The 19,322-nt window shown below is 39.2% G+C and overlaps 1 protein-coding gene and 1 pseudogene across 11 annotated transcripts in view; one reads left to right on the plus strand and one right to left on the minus strand.

The window, feature by feature from the left end:
* The window catches only part of LOC118677195 (interleukin 1 receptor accessory protein), a 157,930-nt gene that overhangs the window by 13,812 nt on the left and 124,796 nt on the right, over window positions 1-19,322 (minus strand). For 10 of the 11 annotated variants that reach the window (XM_036352089.1, XM_036352087.1, XM_036352091.1 and 7 more), the window contains 4 exons: window positions 15,975-16,140; window positions 13,814-13,885; window positions 11,136-11,262; window positions 7,815-7,963 (listed from right to left, as the gene is read on the minus strand). In XM_036352089.1, coding sequence (XP_036207982.1) covers window positions 7,815-7,963; window positions 11,136-11,262; window positions 13,814-13,885; window positions 15,975-16,140 — 514 coding nt within the window. The remainder of the gene's footprint in view (window positions 1-7,814; window positions 7,964-11,135; window positions 11,263-13,813; window positions 13,886-15,974; window positions 16,141-19,322) is intronic. The other variant, XM_036352084.1, reaches the window with a different exon arrangement.
* On the plus strand, window positions 1,595-3,959 carry LOC118677595 (annotated as a pseudogene).

A 19,322-nucleotide genomic window follows, 5' to 3' on the forward strand; every position in this document is an offset into this window, starting at 1 on the left:
TCCTTCACAGCTGGATTTATTGAGGCTCCCTGACTCCAAATTCCAGATATCTTTGCACAACACTACTGGAAGTTCAATTAGTGGTCATATACTAGTGGAAAGGTCTCTTTTAAAATAGGTATCTTATCTTAAGGGGAAATGGAAAGCAGCCTGGAACTCAGCCTAAAGTTCTCTAATTAAAGGGCAAGTCATAGTTTTAAGTTCATTATCCTAAACTCAGCATACTAATCTTGTGGCAGGTATAGCCTGGGACTCAGCAGTGCAGAATTATTATGGAGTTCGTTTGTATGCGTTCCATGAATAATGGTGCTTTAAAATAAGAAAACTCCATTATAAATGCCAGATGCTATGTCAGTGCAGTTGTTGAGAATTTACTAAGTTCAATTGGGATAGCTGGCATGAAAATTGCTGTGTCCTAGGTATTTCTGAGTACATGTTATCTTAACAGCACACCGGGGTAATTCCCACTGTCATCTTCATTATTTGCTCAGTTATTTTGGCTGCCTCTGGGTTGACATTTTATAATAGGAAGAAGAAAAAAAAAGAGGTCAGTGGATGCAGTTACCTGAAACGGGTTTTTTCAAACATTAATAAATATCGACCCTGGCTGGGTAGCTCAGTTGGTTAGAGTGCTGTCTGGATATTCCAAGGTTGAGGGTTCAATTCCAGGTCAGGGTCCATACAAGAATTAACCAATGAATACACAAATAAGTGGAAAAACAAATCCATGTTTCTCTTTCTCTCTCTCTCTCTCTCTCTCTCTCTCTCTCTCTCTCTCTCTCTCTCTTTCTCAAATCAATCAATAATTTAAAAAAATTAAATATCAATAGATACCTTGCTTAATGATCAAGAGTTCAAGTACCCTCATACATTTCCCTCTGCTATCTTCACTTTGTTACTGCCTATTTTATTTCTAGTAGGGCCTTTTAATTTTACTTTGTATCATACAATTACATGTGCTGTATGTACAGATTGTATTTTGTAGGGTCATTTGATGATATTAGGAAGTTCTTAATGCTATTTAACTAACTGGATTCTTAAAATAAATAATCCACAGCCTAAATTACTAAGTGGATTAAATCACATGCAGAAAGTGTTCTAAAAAAGTTCCCCCTAAAGCTTTGCTGGCTTGCAGGGACGGGTGATCCTCAGCCCACATTTCCTGTCTGCCCCAGATGTACTGTTTGATGCTTTGGCATAAAGATTTTACTCTGATGCAATCCCAGACTAAAGGGTTTCCAATTAGGAAGGGGTGATGCATTTTGATCAGATTGGGCTCTGAAACTGCCTCTCTCTTTGGTCTCACTCATAATCCATTTCAAGATGTCACCAAATTTAGCCACTTGCTCTGCTGTTACTCCCTGGATCAGCATTCCCTCCATCCCTTTTGCATTTTTACAGTAAAAACTAGCTCCAGAGCCTAAATTTTTAGCTAACTACCCTTGGTGAAACCAGTCCAACATAAACTCTAGTCTTTTTTCCTGTTCCAGGTTATGGGTCTACACACTTGTTTGTCCTTGGAAACCTAGGCTACTCTCATCATCTTCATTATCATAGTTGGAATCTTGCTGTCCCCTTGAGTCTCCCAACCAAAATGCCAGCTGCTTGTACTACCAAGTATTCCCTCCCTATTCTTTACTAAATTGCTTCGACTTCTCAAGACTTTTGGAGCTGCAGCGATGATCATTTTCCTGAATTACAAAGAGAATGCTTTATTTAAATGATAGTAACCCAGAAACCTATGACTGAATGGCCCTGCGGACCTGATTTGTTTACTACCATAGTGCATTACAACTTGCACATTCTGGACCTCTTCTTATCTTAGAGGAGTAATTGGTACTGGAGTGGCCTTCTCTCCATCAAATCCAAAATAACTGGTAGAACAGGAGTGTGATCTGCGAGAGAAAGGGCACACAAAAGGTGAGCCCCACACTCACCCTGGCTAATAACCTCAAGGCACTTTTTGGACTGCGGCACAGAAGGGGGGAAACAGAAGTACATTAGTCATGCTGAGCTGAGGCGACAGGAAGTAGAGTTCAGGACTGTTGAACATGTAGGCCTGGGTCCTGAAGGAAAGAAAACTGTGCAGAAACAGAGCTTTAGAAATCCATAAGCTTTTGGAAAAATACAAAGTTTTGCATATTAAGGGTGACTCCTTCCCAAGGTCAAAGAATAGCTACCAGTGAAGGGAAAATGATCAGGGAAGATACAGCTACTAGAGAGCTGGGAACTGAACAATTCTAGGAGCATATGCAGGGGTGGGACATATTTGAGATAAAATCACTCAGGTATTAAGTAGAAATCTCAGTTAGGTTAATAGGTCCAATCCTGCCTCCAAGAAAAGGCTATTTTAGATCTACTCTAGCAATGATAAGCAAGATGCTTCAGAAAATAAGCAAGCTGTTATATAAGTAAATTAACCAAATATTAGAAGAAAACACAAATTCAGACACTCAATAATGTAATATGTATAATGTCCAACATACATTTAAGAATAATCTAGGCAGAATAAAAAGCAAAAAAATAAAAAAGACCCATAATTAGAAAAAAAATAGCCAATATAAACAGAACCAGAGTTGATAAAGCTGATGGAACTAGCAGATAAATGCTTCAAGATTAGTATTGTAACAATAGAGGTGATGAGCACAGAGGGAGTTATTGCAGCCTCCCCACTCCTCCTAAAAGGCTAGACCCTGGGGCCCCCCTGGCTTGCCTGCCTGCTGTGGCCAACAAGGAAGCAACCTTTGATGACACAGTGGAAGAACGTGTCAATAAAATGTACAAACTATGGAAAAAGAACACTATTTGCTGAAGACCAATGCCTGGAGTGGCCCAGCCTAACTGCATAGTGGCTTCCAGATGTAACCAGACCAGAAGGGAAAAATTTCAGCATTCAGCAGCTTGTCTAGGGACACACAGCTTGGACAAACAAAACCACCTTGTGATAGCCAGTGTGAAGCTCCCTAACGATGATGCTCAGTTTGATGCTTCAACCTATAATAGTGAGAAAGGAGAACTTGGAGGTTTTGGCTCTATAAGTGTAAAAGTTGAAATAGAAATCAAGATCAACCATGAAGGAGGAATAAAAGGGCATGTTATATGCCCCAGAAATCTTGCACCATTGCAACAAAGACTCCATCCAATGATGTTCTTGTTTTTGACTATACAAAATGGCCTTTTAAACCAGTTCCTTCTGGAGAGTGCAACCCAGACATGTGTCTCCGTGGACAACAGAAGGAAGGCTATGACTTTCTTGAAATGCAAGAAATTTCAGTGGGCACTCACTTAGATGACCACAGCACCTGCCTGTGGGACATCAGTGCTGTACCAAAGGAAGGAAAAGTCGTGGATGTGAAGACCACCTTTACAGGTTATGCAGCAGTAGATGTTTCCTGGCATCTGCTCCATGAGTCTCTGTTTGGGTCAGTTGCTGATGATCAGAAACTTATGATCTGGGATATTCGACCAAACAATACTTTCAAATCAAGCCACTCTGTTGATGCTCACACTGCTGAAGTGAACTGCCTTTCTTTCAGTCCGTATAGTGAGTTCATTCTTGCCACCAGGATCAGCTGATAAGACCATTGCCTTGTGGGATCTGATAAATCTAAAACTTAAGTTGTATTTTTTTTTAACCACATAAGGATGAAATATTCCAGGTTCAGTGGTCACCTCCCAAGGAGACTATTTTGGCTTCCGGAGATACTGATCACGGACCGAACGGGTTTTAAATAAAATTGGAGAGGAACAATCTCCAGAAGATGCAGAAGATGGGCCACTGGAGTTGTTGTTTACGTGGTGGTCACACTGCTGAGATAGCTGATTTCTCCTGGAATGCCAATGAACTTTGGGTGATTGTTCTGTCAGAGGCCACTATCATGCAAGTGCAGCAAAGAGCAGAGAACACTTATAATGATGAGGACCCTCAAGGACACATGGATCTAGGACAGTGGTCTTAGATACATCTGCCTTTCTTGTGACTTTAGGCTCTCCCTTTTTTTTTCGCTCAATCCTGAGATTGATTTAGCATTGGTTTTGAGACACAGGCTTTGGTCAGCTATCCCTCTATAATAGTTACCATCAATAATGCTATTAGCCCAAACTGAGGGTGTTTTCTAAATATTAACTTGGGGGACTTGATTCAGCAAAGCCACAGACTTATATTTAAATTTTCTTGAGGTATTTTCTAGTAACAAAGATCGAAAGTAGCCACCAAAAAGGGAATATCGTGTGTGGTTATTTTATTTCATTTTCTTATCCTATAACCCCAAGTTTTTCAGACTTGTTTAAGTAAAGCCTAGAAGTGAGTGAGGAATAAAGTGAGGTAGGTTTCTGAGCCATGAAGTATAAGTACTGCAAGATGTTGTTTTTATTCAGAAATTAGGGGAGATTGAAGTCATATAAATTCTGACTCTGAAATCTTCACAGTTGTATTTCCAGGATGCACATGTTCCTGTGTAGACCACTCTCCTCTCAGTTTTGTGAGTTAAATCAAAACTGCCTGATTATTTTTCCCCACACATTTTGGTTATTAGTGTAATTCTTGAGCTACTTTAATGTTACTTGTTTCCTTTCTATAAAATTAAAAAAAAAAAAAAAACAGCCTTGGGACCACCAAGTTGTAAAGATATATGTTCTCACTTGACAGGTACACTGTCCAATTGTGTTTGCTTGTTTGTTTGTTTTTTGTTTGTTTTGTTTTGTTTTGTTTTGTTTTCAGCAGTTAGTCCTTGACCACTAGTTTGATACCATATCTGTTTTGGGTGACCTGTTTCACCAGCAGGCCTATGACTAATTCTCTATGACTAATTGTATAAGTAATTATAATGGAATAAATTGGTTTTCTACATAAAAAATAAATACAAAATGAGTATTATAAATATTCTTGTTGATTTTTTATCCCTACCCAAGGATATGTTTATTGATTTTAGAGAGAGAAGAAGGGAGATAGATAGATAGAGAAACACCAATGTGAGAGAGAAACATTGATCAGTGGCCTTCTGTATGCACCCTGACCAGTAATCAAACCCACAACTTGGGTATGTGCCCTGGCTAGGAATCCAACCCACAACATTTTGGTGTACAGGATGACACTGCAACAAACTGAGCCACTGGGACAGGTTTCTATTTTTCAAAAGACCATGAACATTATAAGAGCCATTAGGAAATATCAAAATAGATGTTTTGATAAAGAAATGAAAATTCAAAAACTAAAAAATGATATTTTCAAATTAAAAATGCTGAGTAGACATTAGAAATAAATGACCAGTGAACACTAAAAACTATCCTAAATGAAATACAGAGGGAAAGAATGATGAAATAAAAAATAATGAGAACCTCAGTGATTAGCAGGACATCAAATGTGAGCATTCTATCCTAAGTTTAATCGCAGTACTAGAAAGAAAGGTAAGAATGAATGAATGAAAGGATGAGCAAAACATTTACCCTTTGTGACAACATGGATGGACCTGGAGAACATTATGCTAAGTGAAATAAGCCAGTTAGAGAAAGACAAGTAACATATGATTTCACTTATATGTGGAATTTAATGAACAAAGTAAACAAGTAGGCTAACATATTTGGTGTGTGTGTGGGGGGGGGGGGTTGGGGAGGGTATTCTGGAGGTGGAGGGATTGAGCAAAAAGGAAAAAAAAAGGAGAGAAAGAACTCATGAACATGGTGCTTGTGGGAGGAGGAAAGTGGGTGGAGGTGGAAGAGGGTATGGGGGGATAAGTGGTGATGGGAAAGGAAATAAATAAATTAAAATAAAGGAAAAAAAAAAGAAAACAGCTAACTTCTTTTCAAATTAAATTAAAAAATGTACTCACCAAACCAAGAAATTTAAAGAACCCTAAGTAAGATACATACAAATAGAAATACCTCAGGGATATAATAATGTAATTTTGAAAATCAATGAAGAATAGAAAATCTGTTCTATTGGATGCAGTTATCACTTCACATTCCTGAGGCCATTCATACTAAACCATCTAGCACATGCTTCTGTGAAAGGGGAGCTACTCAACTAGCTCTGCTGGATAGACTTCTGCATAACTCCTAGATTCAATATTATTTTAATTGATTGCATTGATCTTATCCAGCTGAAAATACATTATTAATTTATGCCAACCTCCAAAATTGTTTCTCAAAACACAAGTCCCACAAAATGTTCCATGCTTAGGGAATCTGGAGTCAAATATATTTGAAAATAAATCCTTCCTACTATTTCCAACCCCCTGCAGATATTCATACCAAATGGTAGTATGCTAAAGATGCTAAGGAGCCCTGAACTAAAGTAATTTGATAAATTCTGTTTAACCTATACTTTATTGATACTGTCTTGACTATATAAGCCTTTGTCAAATAATACCTATGAAAATCTGTGGAAATAATAAGAGCTAACATTTATTATGAATTTAATGTACGTGTATATATGCCAGTAACTATGCTCAGTACTTAAAAGCAACCTTATGAGGTAGTGGTATTATTTTGCCTACTCTAAATATAAAGACATTGACGCTCAGAGAGGTGAAGTGTCTCCTCCAAAGTCACAGAGTTGGGATGCATAAAAACCACTATCTGAGTATAGGCCATCTGAGTCTAGAGTCTTATGAGTGTTCTTAGGAAGAAACTTTGGGAAACACTGTCTTGAACATACGGTTGAGTATTTTCTCTTTACATTGGCTTCTGAGTAACAGAGGCAATTAATTAACCAGAACCGACCTACTAAAACTCCTTAAGAGGCATATACACTTTCAACCTTCGCTCTTTAATTTCAAAATTGTAATAAAAATGTTACAGTGAAACTTTTTTTCCACCAGCTTTATAAAAGGTTTAAAATGAAACAATTTTGAATTAACTTTTTTTAAACTTTTGATGTAAATATTATGGGCACTAACAAGGGGATCCGAAATAATTCTGAATGATTTGGTTGCAGGTGTGATAAATCATCATTATCTGCCTCCAGATTATTGAAAAACATTCTTGAAGGTATTAATTGTCTGTTATTATGAAAGAACCAAAAATATTTTAAGCATGTTCTGTTTCAGGAGCAACAGCTCACACAAGAAAGCTTCATAATTTTCATTTATTGTAGAAAAATATAGTATATCGACATAGAAATCATTTTACATCATTTTAAGTCATAGTTTAAATAATTTTGTGTTAGCAATTGTGGCTAATGGTATATTATAATCTCACTTGAATACTGATACATAGTGCTTAAAGTGATCATTTTAAAATTATATTTCCGATAATAAATATTTAACATTTCACTTTACTTGCATACAATTACTAGTAGATGGTTGCTACTTATGTTTCATTATTATAGCTAATGCTAAGAATATTGATTGGGGCCATAATTCTTTGTGTTATTTATTCATGAAAAATTCCAAAAACACTAAGTCATAGAATATGATCATTTTTATGACTCTTAAACTCTGCCAGCAATGATTTCTAAAAGGGTTTTTATAATTCACTAACAACATGTGACTCTTTTATTATATCTTTGGTAGCCTTAAATATTTCCTTTATTTTTCATTTTCATAATTATATAGATAGGAAATTATGCCTCATTATCATAAACATGGATATTTTTTTAGCCACATTCAGGCATTAATTACTAAAATTATTTTGAATATATTTGCATAGATGGAAATTTCCCTCAAGATTTTTCATTCAACTTTGATTCATGACTATGTGGTAGATGTTGTGGTAAGTGCTGGTGCCCAGGTTTTCAATGTCTTCTCCTTTCCTTGGTCACCAAAACGTTACATCAGAGTTCCCAGATTCCTCCGCTGAGGGCATGCATCCATTACCTTTCTGTTTCACCTTGGCTGGCTGCTCAACCTCCCCTTTGCCATTTCTAGCATGACAAACATAGTTGCGTTTGAGATCTTCAGCACTAACTTTCTTGATGCTCAGAGTCATAGTTCTTGTTTCATCTTCCAGAGCAGCCACACTCACACTGGAAAGAGGGGAAAGAAAATTAGAGCATTAGTGAGACTCAAGGGCCTTGTGTTGTGTGTAAATCAGTCAAGCAGACAACAGAGAGCCACTAGGTGAGGGCAGATAGAATGGCCATAAACTGCATTGCCTTGGAATCCAACGTTGCAAAAGCTTCTGGATTACAGTACTATTCCTTACCATCTATACTAGACACAATCCCAACACCTAGGTCAACTCCCAGTGTTGGCATCACACTATAGATGTAGCTCTCTCTAACTCTTTCAAAGCAGAATGTCTCCTTGCCTAAAACTTCCAAGGCAGAATGCTATCTATATTGGCTTAGAGAGAAGCTTCTGATGCTAGACCCATTTGGGTTTTGATTCAGGCTTTGCCACTTATTGGCTGAATCCTTTTGGCAGAGTAACTAATTTCTCCATGTTTTGAGGTGGTCATTTATAAAAGAGGAAAGTGGCAATGCTTACACAGTGCATTAGATTCATTAAGTTAAGAAATCTGAGGGTTGAGTATATTAATGTGCAAGTATTAGGACAATACTTAATAAATATTCATATTATTCATATAGGCTATTATGATCCCTCGGTAATAACTTATGCATTTCATGGATCACCAAAGCTTTGATTTTTAATCCAAGCAGACTATTTCAGTCAAAATGCCAAAATCTCCTGGTTAAATCATCTATACTAATAAAAGGGTAATATGCTAATTAGACCAGATAGACTGGACGTCTTCCGTACGTCATTCTGGACATCCTTCCTGACAAAGCCAGGCCTGAGTGGCACCGCCCAGGGTCCTGGGTGCCTGAGGCTGGCTGGAGGAGGGAAGTCTGGGTCCTGGGTGCAGGAGCCAAGGCAGAGGTGGTTAGGGGCGATCAGCCAGGCAGAGAGGTTAGGGGAAATCAGCAGGCAGGCGAGTGGTTAGGAGCCAGCAGTCCCAGATTGCAAGAGGGATGTCCGACTGCCGGTTTAGGACCAATCCAGCAGGGGCAGTCGGACATCCCCTGCGGGATCCTGGATCGCGAGAGGGTGAAGGAGCATGAAATTTGTGCATGGTGGGGGGTGTCCCTCAGCCCAGATTTCACCCTATTCAATCTGGGACATCCCTCTCACAATCCAGGACCTCTGGCTCCCAACCACTCATCTGCCTGCCTGCTTGATTGCCCCTAACCGCTTCTTCCTGCCAGCCTGACCACCACTAACCACTCCCCTGCCAGCCTGATAGATGCCTAACTGCTCCCCTTCCAGCCCGATTGCCCCCAACTGCCCTCTCTTGCCGGCTTGGTCACCCCTAACTGTTCTCCCCTGCTGGCCTGGTCACCCCCAACTGCTCTCCCCTGCCAGCCTGGTCACCCCCAACTGCCCTCCCCTGCCAGCCTGGTCATCCCCAACTGCCCTCCCCTGCCAGCCTGGTCATCCCCAACTGCCCTCCTCTGCCGGCCATCTTGTGGTGGCCATCTGTGTGTCGGAGTGATGGTCAATTTGCCTATTACCTCTTTATTATATAGGAGATATATAACACATATACACATATGTGTTATATACACACACACACACACATATACACATATATATATATGAATGAAACTACTGAGTAAGTAAACCTTGTGAGCATAAATATATTTAAATCTAAGCAAGCCAGAGATCAAGTATTTTGGTTCTAAAACCAAGATTTAAAATCCCTTTGAACTACTTTTTCAAAAAGTAAAAAAAAAAAAGTTATTAAAACTGACCAATAGCCAGGTTCTCCTTCTGAAAACGTTTAGTGTCAGTCATGGGAACTTGGTTAAAAACTGTAGTGGGTTTAGCCCAAGTTTAATGCACTGCTCAACTGTATACAGTGAGCCGTGTTTTAATAGCAGCAAGGAGGAACATCATGACTTTCATTATTATTCAATCATTATGACAAAAGCACAATCCTCAGAATTCCTCAGGTGATCAGTAATTCTCCCTCTATACTTCTAGCCACGTCTTTCATCCATTCCTTCTGCCAACACTGCTCCCATCTCAGCAAGCTCCTTCAGCACCTTTAAATGTGTTCTGCTGCTCTCACCACCAGGCATTTGCACATGATGTTTTTTTTACCAGGAACATTCTTTAGATGTCTTTACCTAGTTTATTTCTACTCATTTTTCAAGTATTTTTTTAGGTACGGTGAGATCTGAGAAGCATTACCTAATCCCCCAAAATGGATTGGACTCCCCAACTCAATCTTCCCATACCATGTCATACCTCCCAGCTGCTGCATGTATCAGATTAAAGTATTGAACTTTCTGCTCTATCATTGTTACTCCTATAGAATCTACTCAGGTACCTGAGGCAATGAAAGCATTTTATAATATCCGTACAAAGTCTAAGTTTACTACTAGGGAAAAAAAAAGATATTTTGAATTCTAGAAGTTTTAGTAGCTGAAGATCTAGTTACACGTTGGTGATAAGGCTTATGGTCTTAGAACTACTTTGTCTGTAGTTGGTTTGCTACTAATTTTTATTCAGTGTTGCAGTGAACCAATTGCCCTCTGTAGTTGTATACTTCATTGTGGGGGGATCCTTTGTCTTCAAAGACCCATATTTTCCTCCTTGACAACCCAACTCCCTTTTTAAAAAGTCATTTTATTTTGAAACACAGTGACCCAGCATGTTATTTTAAGAGTGAAGTATATATTGCCACCCCCTCTACTTTAAAAATAAAATCTAGAGAGATCATGAATGTATTGAGTCAATATGAAAAAAAAAATCACTATCAGTGATAAATGGGACATATGTGTTATGTGAATTAAGAAAGAGAACAAGAAAGAGAGAAATACATGCTTACTGCAAGACTAGAAATGAACACAATGATCTCAGGCACAAAGGCTTGCAGGCCCAGACTCCAGACCTGAGAAAGAGAACAGGGCCACAATGGCAGGATTCCATCTCTCTATAATCTTATATTGTGACCTTTTCACTCATATAGGATATGCTACTTTCAAGTAGGTATCATAAATGTGTGATCATCAGATGGCACCTGGGCTTCCAATTACAAATCCAGGAATCCTGTCTTGGGATGCAGTGAAAATCTTGCTGATTTTTGTTAGTGAGGCAAAAATTAGAATTTTTATTTTCATTGATTAGTACACAGCAGAGTGCATTAGTCAGGGACAGCCTTAGTCACCCCCTTGCCTCCACCAGTGATACCTTTCATCAACAGTTACGTCAATAGTGGTGTCATCTGTCTTTTTCCCATCAATGGTCCACCAGACCTCATTGCGAGAGTCCTTCAGGTAAGTGAAAAAGACTTTACAGGGAATGAGCAGCTCCTCTCCTAAAACAAATAAACAAGTTAACCCTTTAGTTTGTAACCTTCGCATGGCTATATTGGTTCTACTCTGACTAATCAGAAGCTACAAATGTTACATGTATCTATAACCCTACTTCTCACTAATTCTCTAGTGGGCTACCATTAGGTGATGTGCCATACTTCACTGCAAAATAAACAAACCAAGAAAAGAAGCAAAGCATCTTTTATAAAATTATGAGAATGGCCATCTTTTAATACAATCTACATATATTTTAAAATGTATTTGTTCAAAAAGGCTCTGATAACATCCTTTTTAGCCCTAACCCTCTATGGACTACTCTCCTTTGTTAAATCACTCAGAAGCAAAGGATGACTAAGAAAACGTTGTCCAGATCTTTGGTCCTTGGCCCAGAGGCGATGGGATGGGGCCGAAGCTGAGGGGACTGTCTGGACAGGCCTCACCGGGACATGCTTCAGTTATCCTGGGGCAGCCAGTAAGTCTGAAGACAATTTACATGTAGAAATTCTACATTATCCTTCTGAGATGGAATATGAGGTTGGGGGATTTCTAGGCAGAAATGGTAATAGAAGTAATAATAATAAAAATAATAAGCAGAACACTCACTGAGAATTTTTTATAATTTACTAGGCTAAATAGTTTTACTTATTAATGTTATCATTAAATTTTAACAGACTACTAGGAGGCATTTTTTATTTATTTTAATTAATTAATTAATTTTCCAGAGGGCAGCATACACTATTTTTAGCTATCAACCAGGCCCCCTCAGGGCCCAATTCCCAGAGCTCCAGGCCCTCCCCCGCCCCCCCCCCTCTTCCTGAGCAGATGGGCCTTAGTGTTGGAGTTGACCTGGAAAAATGGACAGGGGATGCTTCTTGAATTCTCTCAGGCCTCCCCCACCCCCTTTGGCACCCAGGGGATATCCTGGAGGCAGGCAGCCTTCAGGTGAGTTGATGGCAGCCTGAGACCAAGCCCTTTGCTCTCTCAGGTTTTTAGGGATACCCAGGTAGCTGTAGCCGCTGTGGGTGGGGTTGGGTCCCAGACTGCAGGAGGACCGTAGCAGGTGGCAAACTTGCACTGGATGCGCTTGTACCAAAGCAGTTCCTGCTCACTGACGGAGGGCTCCAGGCAGGCAGTGGCTTGCAGCAGGTCCCCCATGGTGAGCAGCAGTGCTGAGCTCCTGGGCTCCAGCCCTTTAGGAGGCATTTTTAAAATGCCTGTTTTACAGATGTGAAAACTGAACCTTCAACATGTCAAATGCCATGCCTCGATCAAATTGTTAATAAGTAGCAGACCAGAATTTTGACCTAGAATGACCTTCTATTCCTAGATGCCCAGGACAGTTCTGTTGTATGCTTGCTTTCCTAGTTATTAATACCAACTGCTTTCACTATCAAAAGGTGTCCAGGTTGAAATGATAAATTATATTGTCATCCTGATTTGAACCCAGGTTTATCTCCCTTAGTGCTCATACTCCGTCCTCTCTTCCAATGTGTGGTTTTATGCCTTCCTCTCCAGTTTTCTATATCAATATAGTATAGAAGATAAAGTGACATTGGATTCAGGCATGCTTTTGCAACCATAATGTGATGAGTATATGGAATATATCTAGATGATTAATAAGTGTTTACCCCGATTGCAGGAAGAATGTTTATATTACTACAGGAAGTCAGTACTAAATCAAGAAAATTTGGTCGATTTGGGGCTGTGTTCTTTGTGTTTTTACAAGGCACACCACTACTTGAAACCTTATCTTAATATGGGGGGTACTGTTGTTCTCTACCTATGTTGGTCACTGCCTCTATTAACTTTAGTACGTTTTAAACAGATGTTCTTTTATCACTCTCACTGGGTGTTTGTTTTGAATTTTCGTAAAAGATACAATTCAGAAAATGTTAAAAATTTTCTGCAGTTTCCAGCTTACCTGTGGGAGGCTCTGAGTCAGAAGAATAATAAATAAATCATACCTTATTTGATCAGTTACAAGTGATATTTCCCTGGAATGAAAAAAATCTGAAAACTAAAAAGAGACCCAGATGACCATAGCAAATATTCCGTAGTGTTCTGAATCAGGACTTATTGGTTGTATCAGATGTTACCTATTATATTCCGTTCTGACTGCAAGCTTTAACCCTGCCACTTTGTAGTGGAACAGAAGCTTGAAGGAAGCTTGTGCTCATGCTGCAGGCATGGCAAACCAAAACCCTATGCAAGCTCCAGTTTACATCAAAGAGAAATCCCTCCTCGGGAAGGCGGGGGTTGGACCTGCCTGCAGAGGAAGAAGACAGCAGCAGCTGCTGAGAGAGAAGCAGAGAACCCCTGAGCTCCTCATGAGATCCAGGAGGTAGCTAATGCATGGAGCTACCATGATTTCTGACAACATCAATTTCAATGCCTGTGGTTTTTTGTTTGTTTGGTTGGATGTTTTTGTTTTGTTTTGTTTCGTTTTTTTACCATAGCCCTCTCTTCTCTTGTGTTAACTTCTGTGGCATTTTATTCCTTATAATTAAGATAATCTAACTCTAACTGAAATTCAGAGTCCACAGCTGTAATTACCTGGTTCTTTCTCATAGACCACAAGATCATTGGGTAAGTGGATCTGGGGGGGCAATGCAGAGTATGGAGAGCCTGTGAGAGAGCAAAGAACAATGGGAGATGATGTTAAGTCATGAAGTCTTTATCCCTGTTAACCTACTTCAAAAATATTATCTTCTGTGAAGCCTTGCCCAACCTTCTGGCATGGTTTGTCAATTCTTCTTGAGAAGAATTGCAGTCAATAAGTCTGAAGACAATTTACACGTAGAAATTCTACATTATGCATCTGAGATGGAATATATTCACTATAGAGTGGATTATACAAAACAAAACAAAGAAACAAACATAATACGTTGATTATCCGCCATATTTCAGAATAGAATGCTTAACCAGTGTTTTCACTTTCCAAAGCTTACATGAGATATAGTCTTGTCAGACTACATCATAATTAATTGCTCTCCTGTTTTGCTCAATTGTTTCTTTTCTACATATTTCTCTTCAACATTCCCAGAGTGTCTAGTATAAGACCTAATTAAGTAAGTATTAATGAATGAATGAGTATATGGAAAATCCAAAATCACAATGATGAGTCCAGCCCCTAAGGGTACCTGATGTCCAGTTATCAGTTAAAGGTTCATTCATAGGATCAATGCTCTTTATAGCATTCAGTATTCCTAAATTGAATGAAAAATATCCTGAAGGAGATTTATATTGTATTATTTAAGAGTAGAAGCTTCAAAGATTTTATGACCAATAGGTGTTCTAATCCCAACTTGGTCATTTACTAACCACATGACTGTTTTTTAATAAATCTTCGAAAAGCTAATTTTCCTCATCTCTAAAATGAGAGTAATTAAACTCATTTTATAGGTTCATTATAAGAATTAAATTAAGTTAAATTATCTTAATTTGGGGGGTATTGTTGTGCTGCATATTAATTAAGTGATGCATATTAAAGCACCCACTGCATTTAAATATATATATTAGGAACAACTGCCAACATGAATATAAGGTTAGATTATTCATTTGACTTTTAAAGTCCATTCTTGTTAGGCTCCAAATTTAGTCTGATTTTTCTTCTGAATTAGTTCCCAACTCAGCACTATTCAGAAAGTAAGCAGAGAAAGAAAGTGGTTACAAAAGTGTTTTATTTGAATTTTATTTGCACTATGTTAAATTTGTTTTAAAGAAATACATAAGCTGAATCTGGTGTCAGACTGGTAGAAAAAGCCTTAAACAAAAAGTAAAAAACCTGGGCTTTAGAATCACTTCTTCTACCAATGCACTGAACGTCTCTAACTAAGCAGTTTGCTTTCTGTTGTTGGGCCTCAATGTTTCCATCTATTAAAAGATAGGATTTTCATCCCCCACCCCCCCTAAAATGTGCAAATACCTTATACCAATGATTTACAGAAATTAAAAAAAGATAATAAATTGCCTTTTTCTTTAAAAAAATGGGGTTTCATAAAATCTCACTCTGATATTCTCTAATTTTAATACAGTGGGCACAGTGGTATTTAGGGTTCTGCTCTAAATACCACATATCCTGACACTGGTTCTCTTGGTTGTGGGTTTCACAGGAGTCTGTAGACATTGTCCGGTCACTTCCCCAGTTTCCCATCCCCTCTTCTTTCAGTTCAAACCAGTGGTTGAACACTGCATGCAAATACCTTGAGCATTAACTACAACAGCAGTACATAGAAATTCATAGTTTATTTCATTCTATTAAAACAGATTGTGGACAATGATATTAATTACTCTTCATTACTATTCAGTCTCCACGGTTTGCCTGTATATTATGTCTAATATTCTCAGCTATCCTGAATGGTAGGTAATCTAAGTCCCAGAGTACAGATGAGGAGGCTGAGACTTTGAGCAAAATCATGTTGCTCTTCAATGGCAGTAGCATAGTTTGGACACAGATCTGTCTGGTATTCCTTTCACTGCCTTTACTTCACTTATTCACATAGTCACTCAAGAGACCAATAGTTACCAAATGCCCACTATGTATGTGGAAATGCTAGAGGCTCTGGGGAGAGTGCAATAAACAAACAAGCAAAAAAAAATAAGCTCTTTTTTTTCTCAAAGACTTTATACACTTGTTTTTAATAAACTATTAACAGGAAAAAAAAACAAGATTATTTCATTTTTATCCTGCACACATAATACAAATCATGCTTACCTACCACCTTTACAGCCAGAGTCCTGGTGAGATTGAATGCACGCCCATTTTCTGGATATGTAACAACGCATGTGTAATTTCCATTATTTGAAAACAAGGCTAAGAGAAAACTCAAGTTCATGCCTTCAGGTACCACATTATGAAAGTCCTGTACTTTTTGACATCCCTATAAGAAGTAAAAGAAAAGATGTTTTCTATTTAGATACATGCATACAAAACATACAAGCACATGCACATAGGTAATTTTGCACAAAATATACAAATATCTTTGCTGGCTGCACCCTTTACTAAGCTATTCTGCTCAACTATTTGACAATGTTTCTACAAAGATTAAGTTCCATTATCTTTTCTTCAAAAGAAAATTAAAGTTCTGAACTGAGATATAAATTCAAGAGCACCAGCTTCCTGTCTCACCATCCAGTATTTGGATTCTGGGAATCTCATATTAACAGTGAAGCAAGGTTAAAGTATTGAAAAACAACGAAGGTAACTTAACTGTTTGCTCTACTATTTAAAAGAACACACAATTATTTTTCATTTTTTCTACATTTCTTCACTATTTATATTAACTCAGGAATCCAGTCACTCTGCTTGAAAACTAGGTTTAATTTAGATGTCTGATTTTGGCATTCTTGATCACTCTGTTGCAGCACTATATTGGTCATGTACAAAAATTTTGTTATTTTTCTTCTATTTTTCCTATGTGCTGAAATTGGGTATTACAGACTCCAGATCTAAAAACAAAATGTATTTTTTATGAGTCTTACCAATAATTCAGCCCAACCGGCATGGCTCAGTGGTTGAGTGTTGACCTATGAACTGGGAGATCATGTTTCGATTCTCGATTAGGGTACATGCTGGGATTGCGGGCTCCATCCCCTGTGTGGGACATGCAGCTGATCAATGATTCTCTCTCATTATTGGTTGTCTCTCTCTCTCTCTCCCTCTCCCTTCCTCTCTGAAATCAATAAAAATATATATTAAAAATAATTCAAATATGACAAAAAGGATTAAATATCTCTAAGTTCCCTTAGATCTTTAAAATTATGTGAGTCTGTTACTGGTTTGTACTCTCAACTTCCTATATTCAGATACTTAACTTTAATTCTCGTATACTTAAGGTTTTCTTGCTTCAATTCCTGGAGCATGTGTTTTGAAATATGACAGTTACACAAAGTGGTACATTTTGTAATTCTTTGCAACAGGAAATATGTCTTTTAAGAATAGCACTAAAAAGATGATTCATGTGGGTTATCATCACAAGGAAGCTGATATATGCTCAGTTAAGTGATTTTCTAAATACAATTTATCCTGTTTTGATAAAAGTGCTTCTAGACACTTGTCACATCAGCCAATGGTTTCAATACTCTTAGGTTATCACAAAGTATAAGGCCACAAGGACTGTATTCATAATGAATTTATGTCAGATTTGGTTTAAATCAAGTTTAGACTATCTTTAGAATTCTATTTGAGTTTTGTGATACCTTCTATTTAAACAGTTCAAAGTTATTTCTCTCATTTGTTAGCTTTTCTTAAATCCTTGTTAAGTAGACAAATCAGACTAAATATGTTATAGTTTTACAAGTAGAAAAAAATGAGATAGAAAAATAAAGAGATATTCCAGATAACACAGTGCAGAGCTAAAACTCAGTTTTTTAGATAGCTCAGTAAAGATCTTTAACTAACTTCTTATTTATTTATTTTTATTATTATTACTAGAGGACGGTGCATGAAAATTCTGCACTGGGGTGGGGGTGGGGGTCCCACTGCAGGCTCGATCCCCAGTAGGGGTCGGGCTGGAGGCAGCTGACCAATGATTCTCTCATTGATGTTTCCATCTCTCTATTCCTCTCCCTTCCACTCTGAAATCAATAAAAAATATATTAAAAAAATAAAAAAATAATCCTATATAATCCTATCTAATAATAGAGAAACATGGTAATGAACTGTAACTTTGCTACCTTTCCCATTGGCTAATCAGTGAGATATGCAAATTAACTGCCAGCCAAGATGGCGGCCGGCAGCCAGGCAGCAGAAGCGAACAGGAGACTTGCTTGCTCCAGTGATGGAGGAAGCCAAGGTTCCCCACCTGCTGCTGCCGGCCTCTGAACTTGCACTCTAAGAAACAATGTTGCACTTATAGAACCTAAACAAACCCCAGAAACCTGCTTTCAGCGGTCAGAGCTGGAGCGAGCAGGACCACAACACTGTTACAATTATAGAACCCAAACAAACCCAGATACCTGCTTTCAGCAGCCGAGGTCTCAGAGCTGGAGCCGAGCTTCGGAGCTAAAGCCGGCTCTCAGTTCCAGTGACAGCCATAGAAGGTAAATAAATCCCAGAATAAAAAAAAAAAAAGAAAAAAAGGAGAGGTTGGGAGCTTCAGTCACCCGCCAGCCTGAAAACGGCCCTCAGCCCCTCACCCAGACTGGCCAGGCATCCCAGTGGGGACCCCCACCCTGAAGGGGGTAAGACCAGCTGCAAACAGCCATCATCCCCTCATCCAGGCTGGCCAGGCACCCAAGCGGGACCTCCACCCTGATCCGGGACACCCTTCAGGGCAAACCAGCCGGCCCCCACCTGTGCACCAGACCTCTATCCTATATAGTAAAACGGTAATATGAAAACTGACCCTAACAGCAGAAAGACTGGGAATGACTGGTAACTATGACACAAACTGACCACCAGGGGGCAGACTCTCAATGCAGGAGCTGCCCTCTGGTGGTCAGGTCGCTCTCACATGGGAGGCGCTCTGCTCAGCAACAAGCCAGGCTGATGGTTGCCAGTACAGTGGTGGTGGTGGGAGCCTCTCCTGCCTCCTCAGCAGTGCTAAGGATGTCCAACTGCAGTTTAGGCCTGCTCCCCGCTGGCAAGTGGACATCCCCCGAGGGCTGCCAGGCTGCCAGAGGGATGTCTGATTGCCATCTTAGGCCTCTGGGGAGCAGGCCTAAGCCAGCAGGTGGTCATCCCCTGAGGGGTCCCAGACTGTGAGAGGGCACAGGCTGGGTGAGGGACCCCTCCACCCCCCCGCCGAGTGCACAAATTTTTGTGCACTGGGCCTCTAGTCTATATAATAAAGAGCCAGGGTCATAACAACCGTTACCACTGAAGGCTCAACCAGACTGGAAGTCAGTGATGGGTTGCTGTGGTGACCCAGCACTGACTGGGGCCAATGCAGGCACCCGGACCCAGCATGTGCCCTTGGCCAGAATCGAACCTGGGACCCTTCATTACACAGGCCGATGTTCTATCCATTGAGCCAAAGCTTTAACTAGCTTCTTAACTAAGAATAAACACCTCTGCTCAGCAGTTAGTTGAGGCTGGAAAAATTATACTGAGACATACAGT

Source organism: Myotis myotis, unplaced genomic scaffold (genome assembly GCF_014108235.1).
Source record: "Myotis myotis isolate mMyoMyo1 unplaced genomic scaffold, mMyoMyo1.p scaffold_m19_p_2, whole genome shotgun sequence".
Taxonomy (NCBI): domain Eukaryota; kingdom Metazoa; phylum Chordata; class Mammalia; order Chiroptera; family Vespertilionidae; genus Myotis; species Myotis myotis.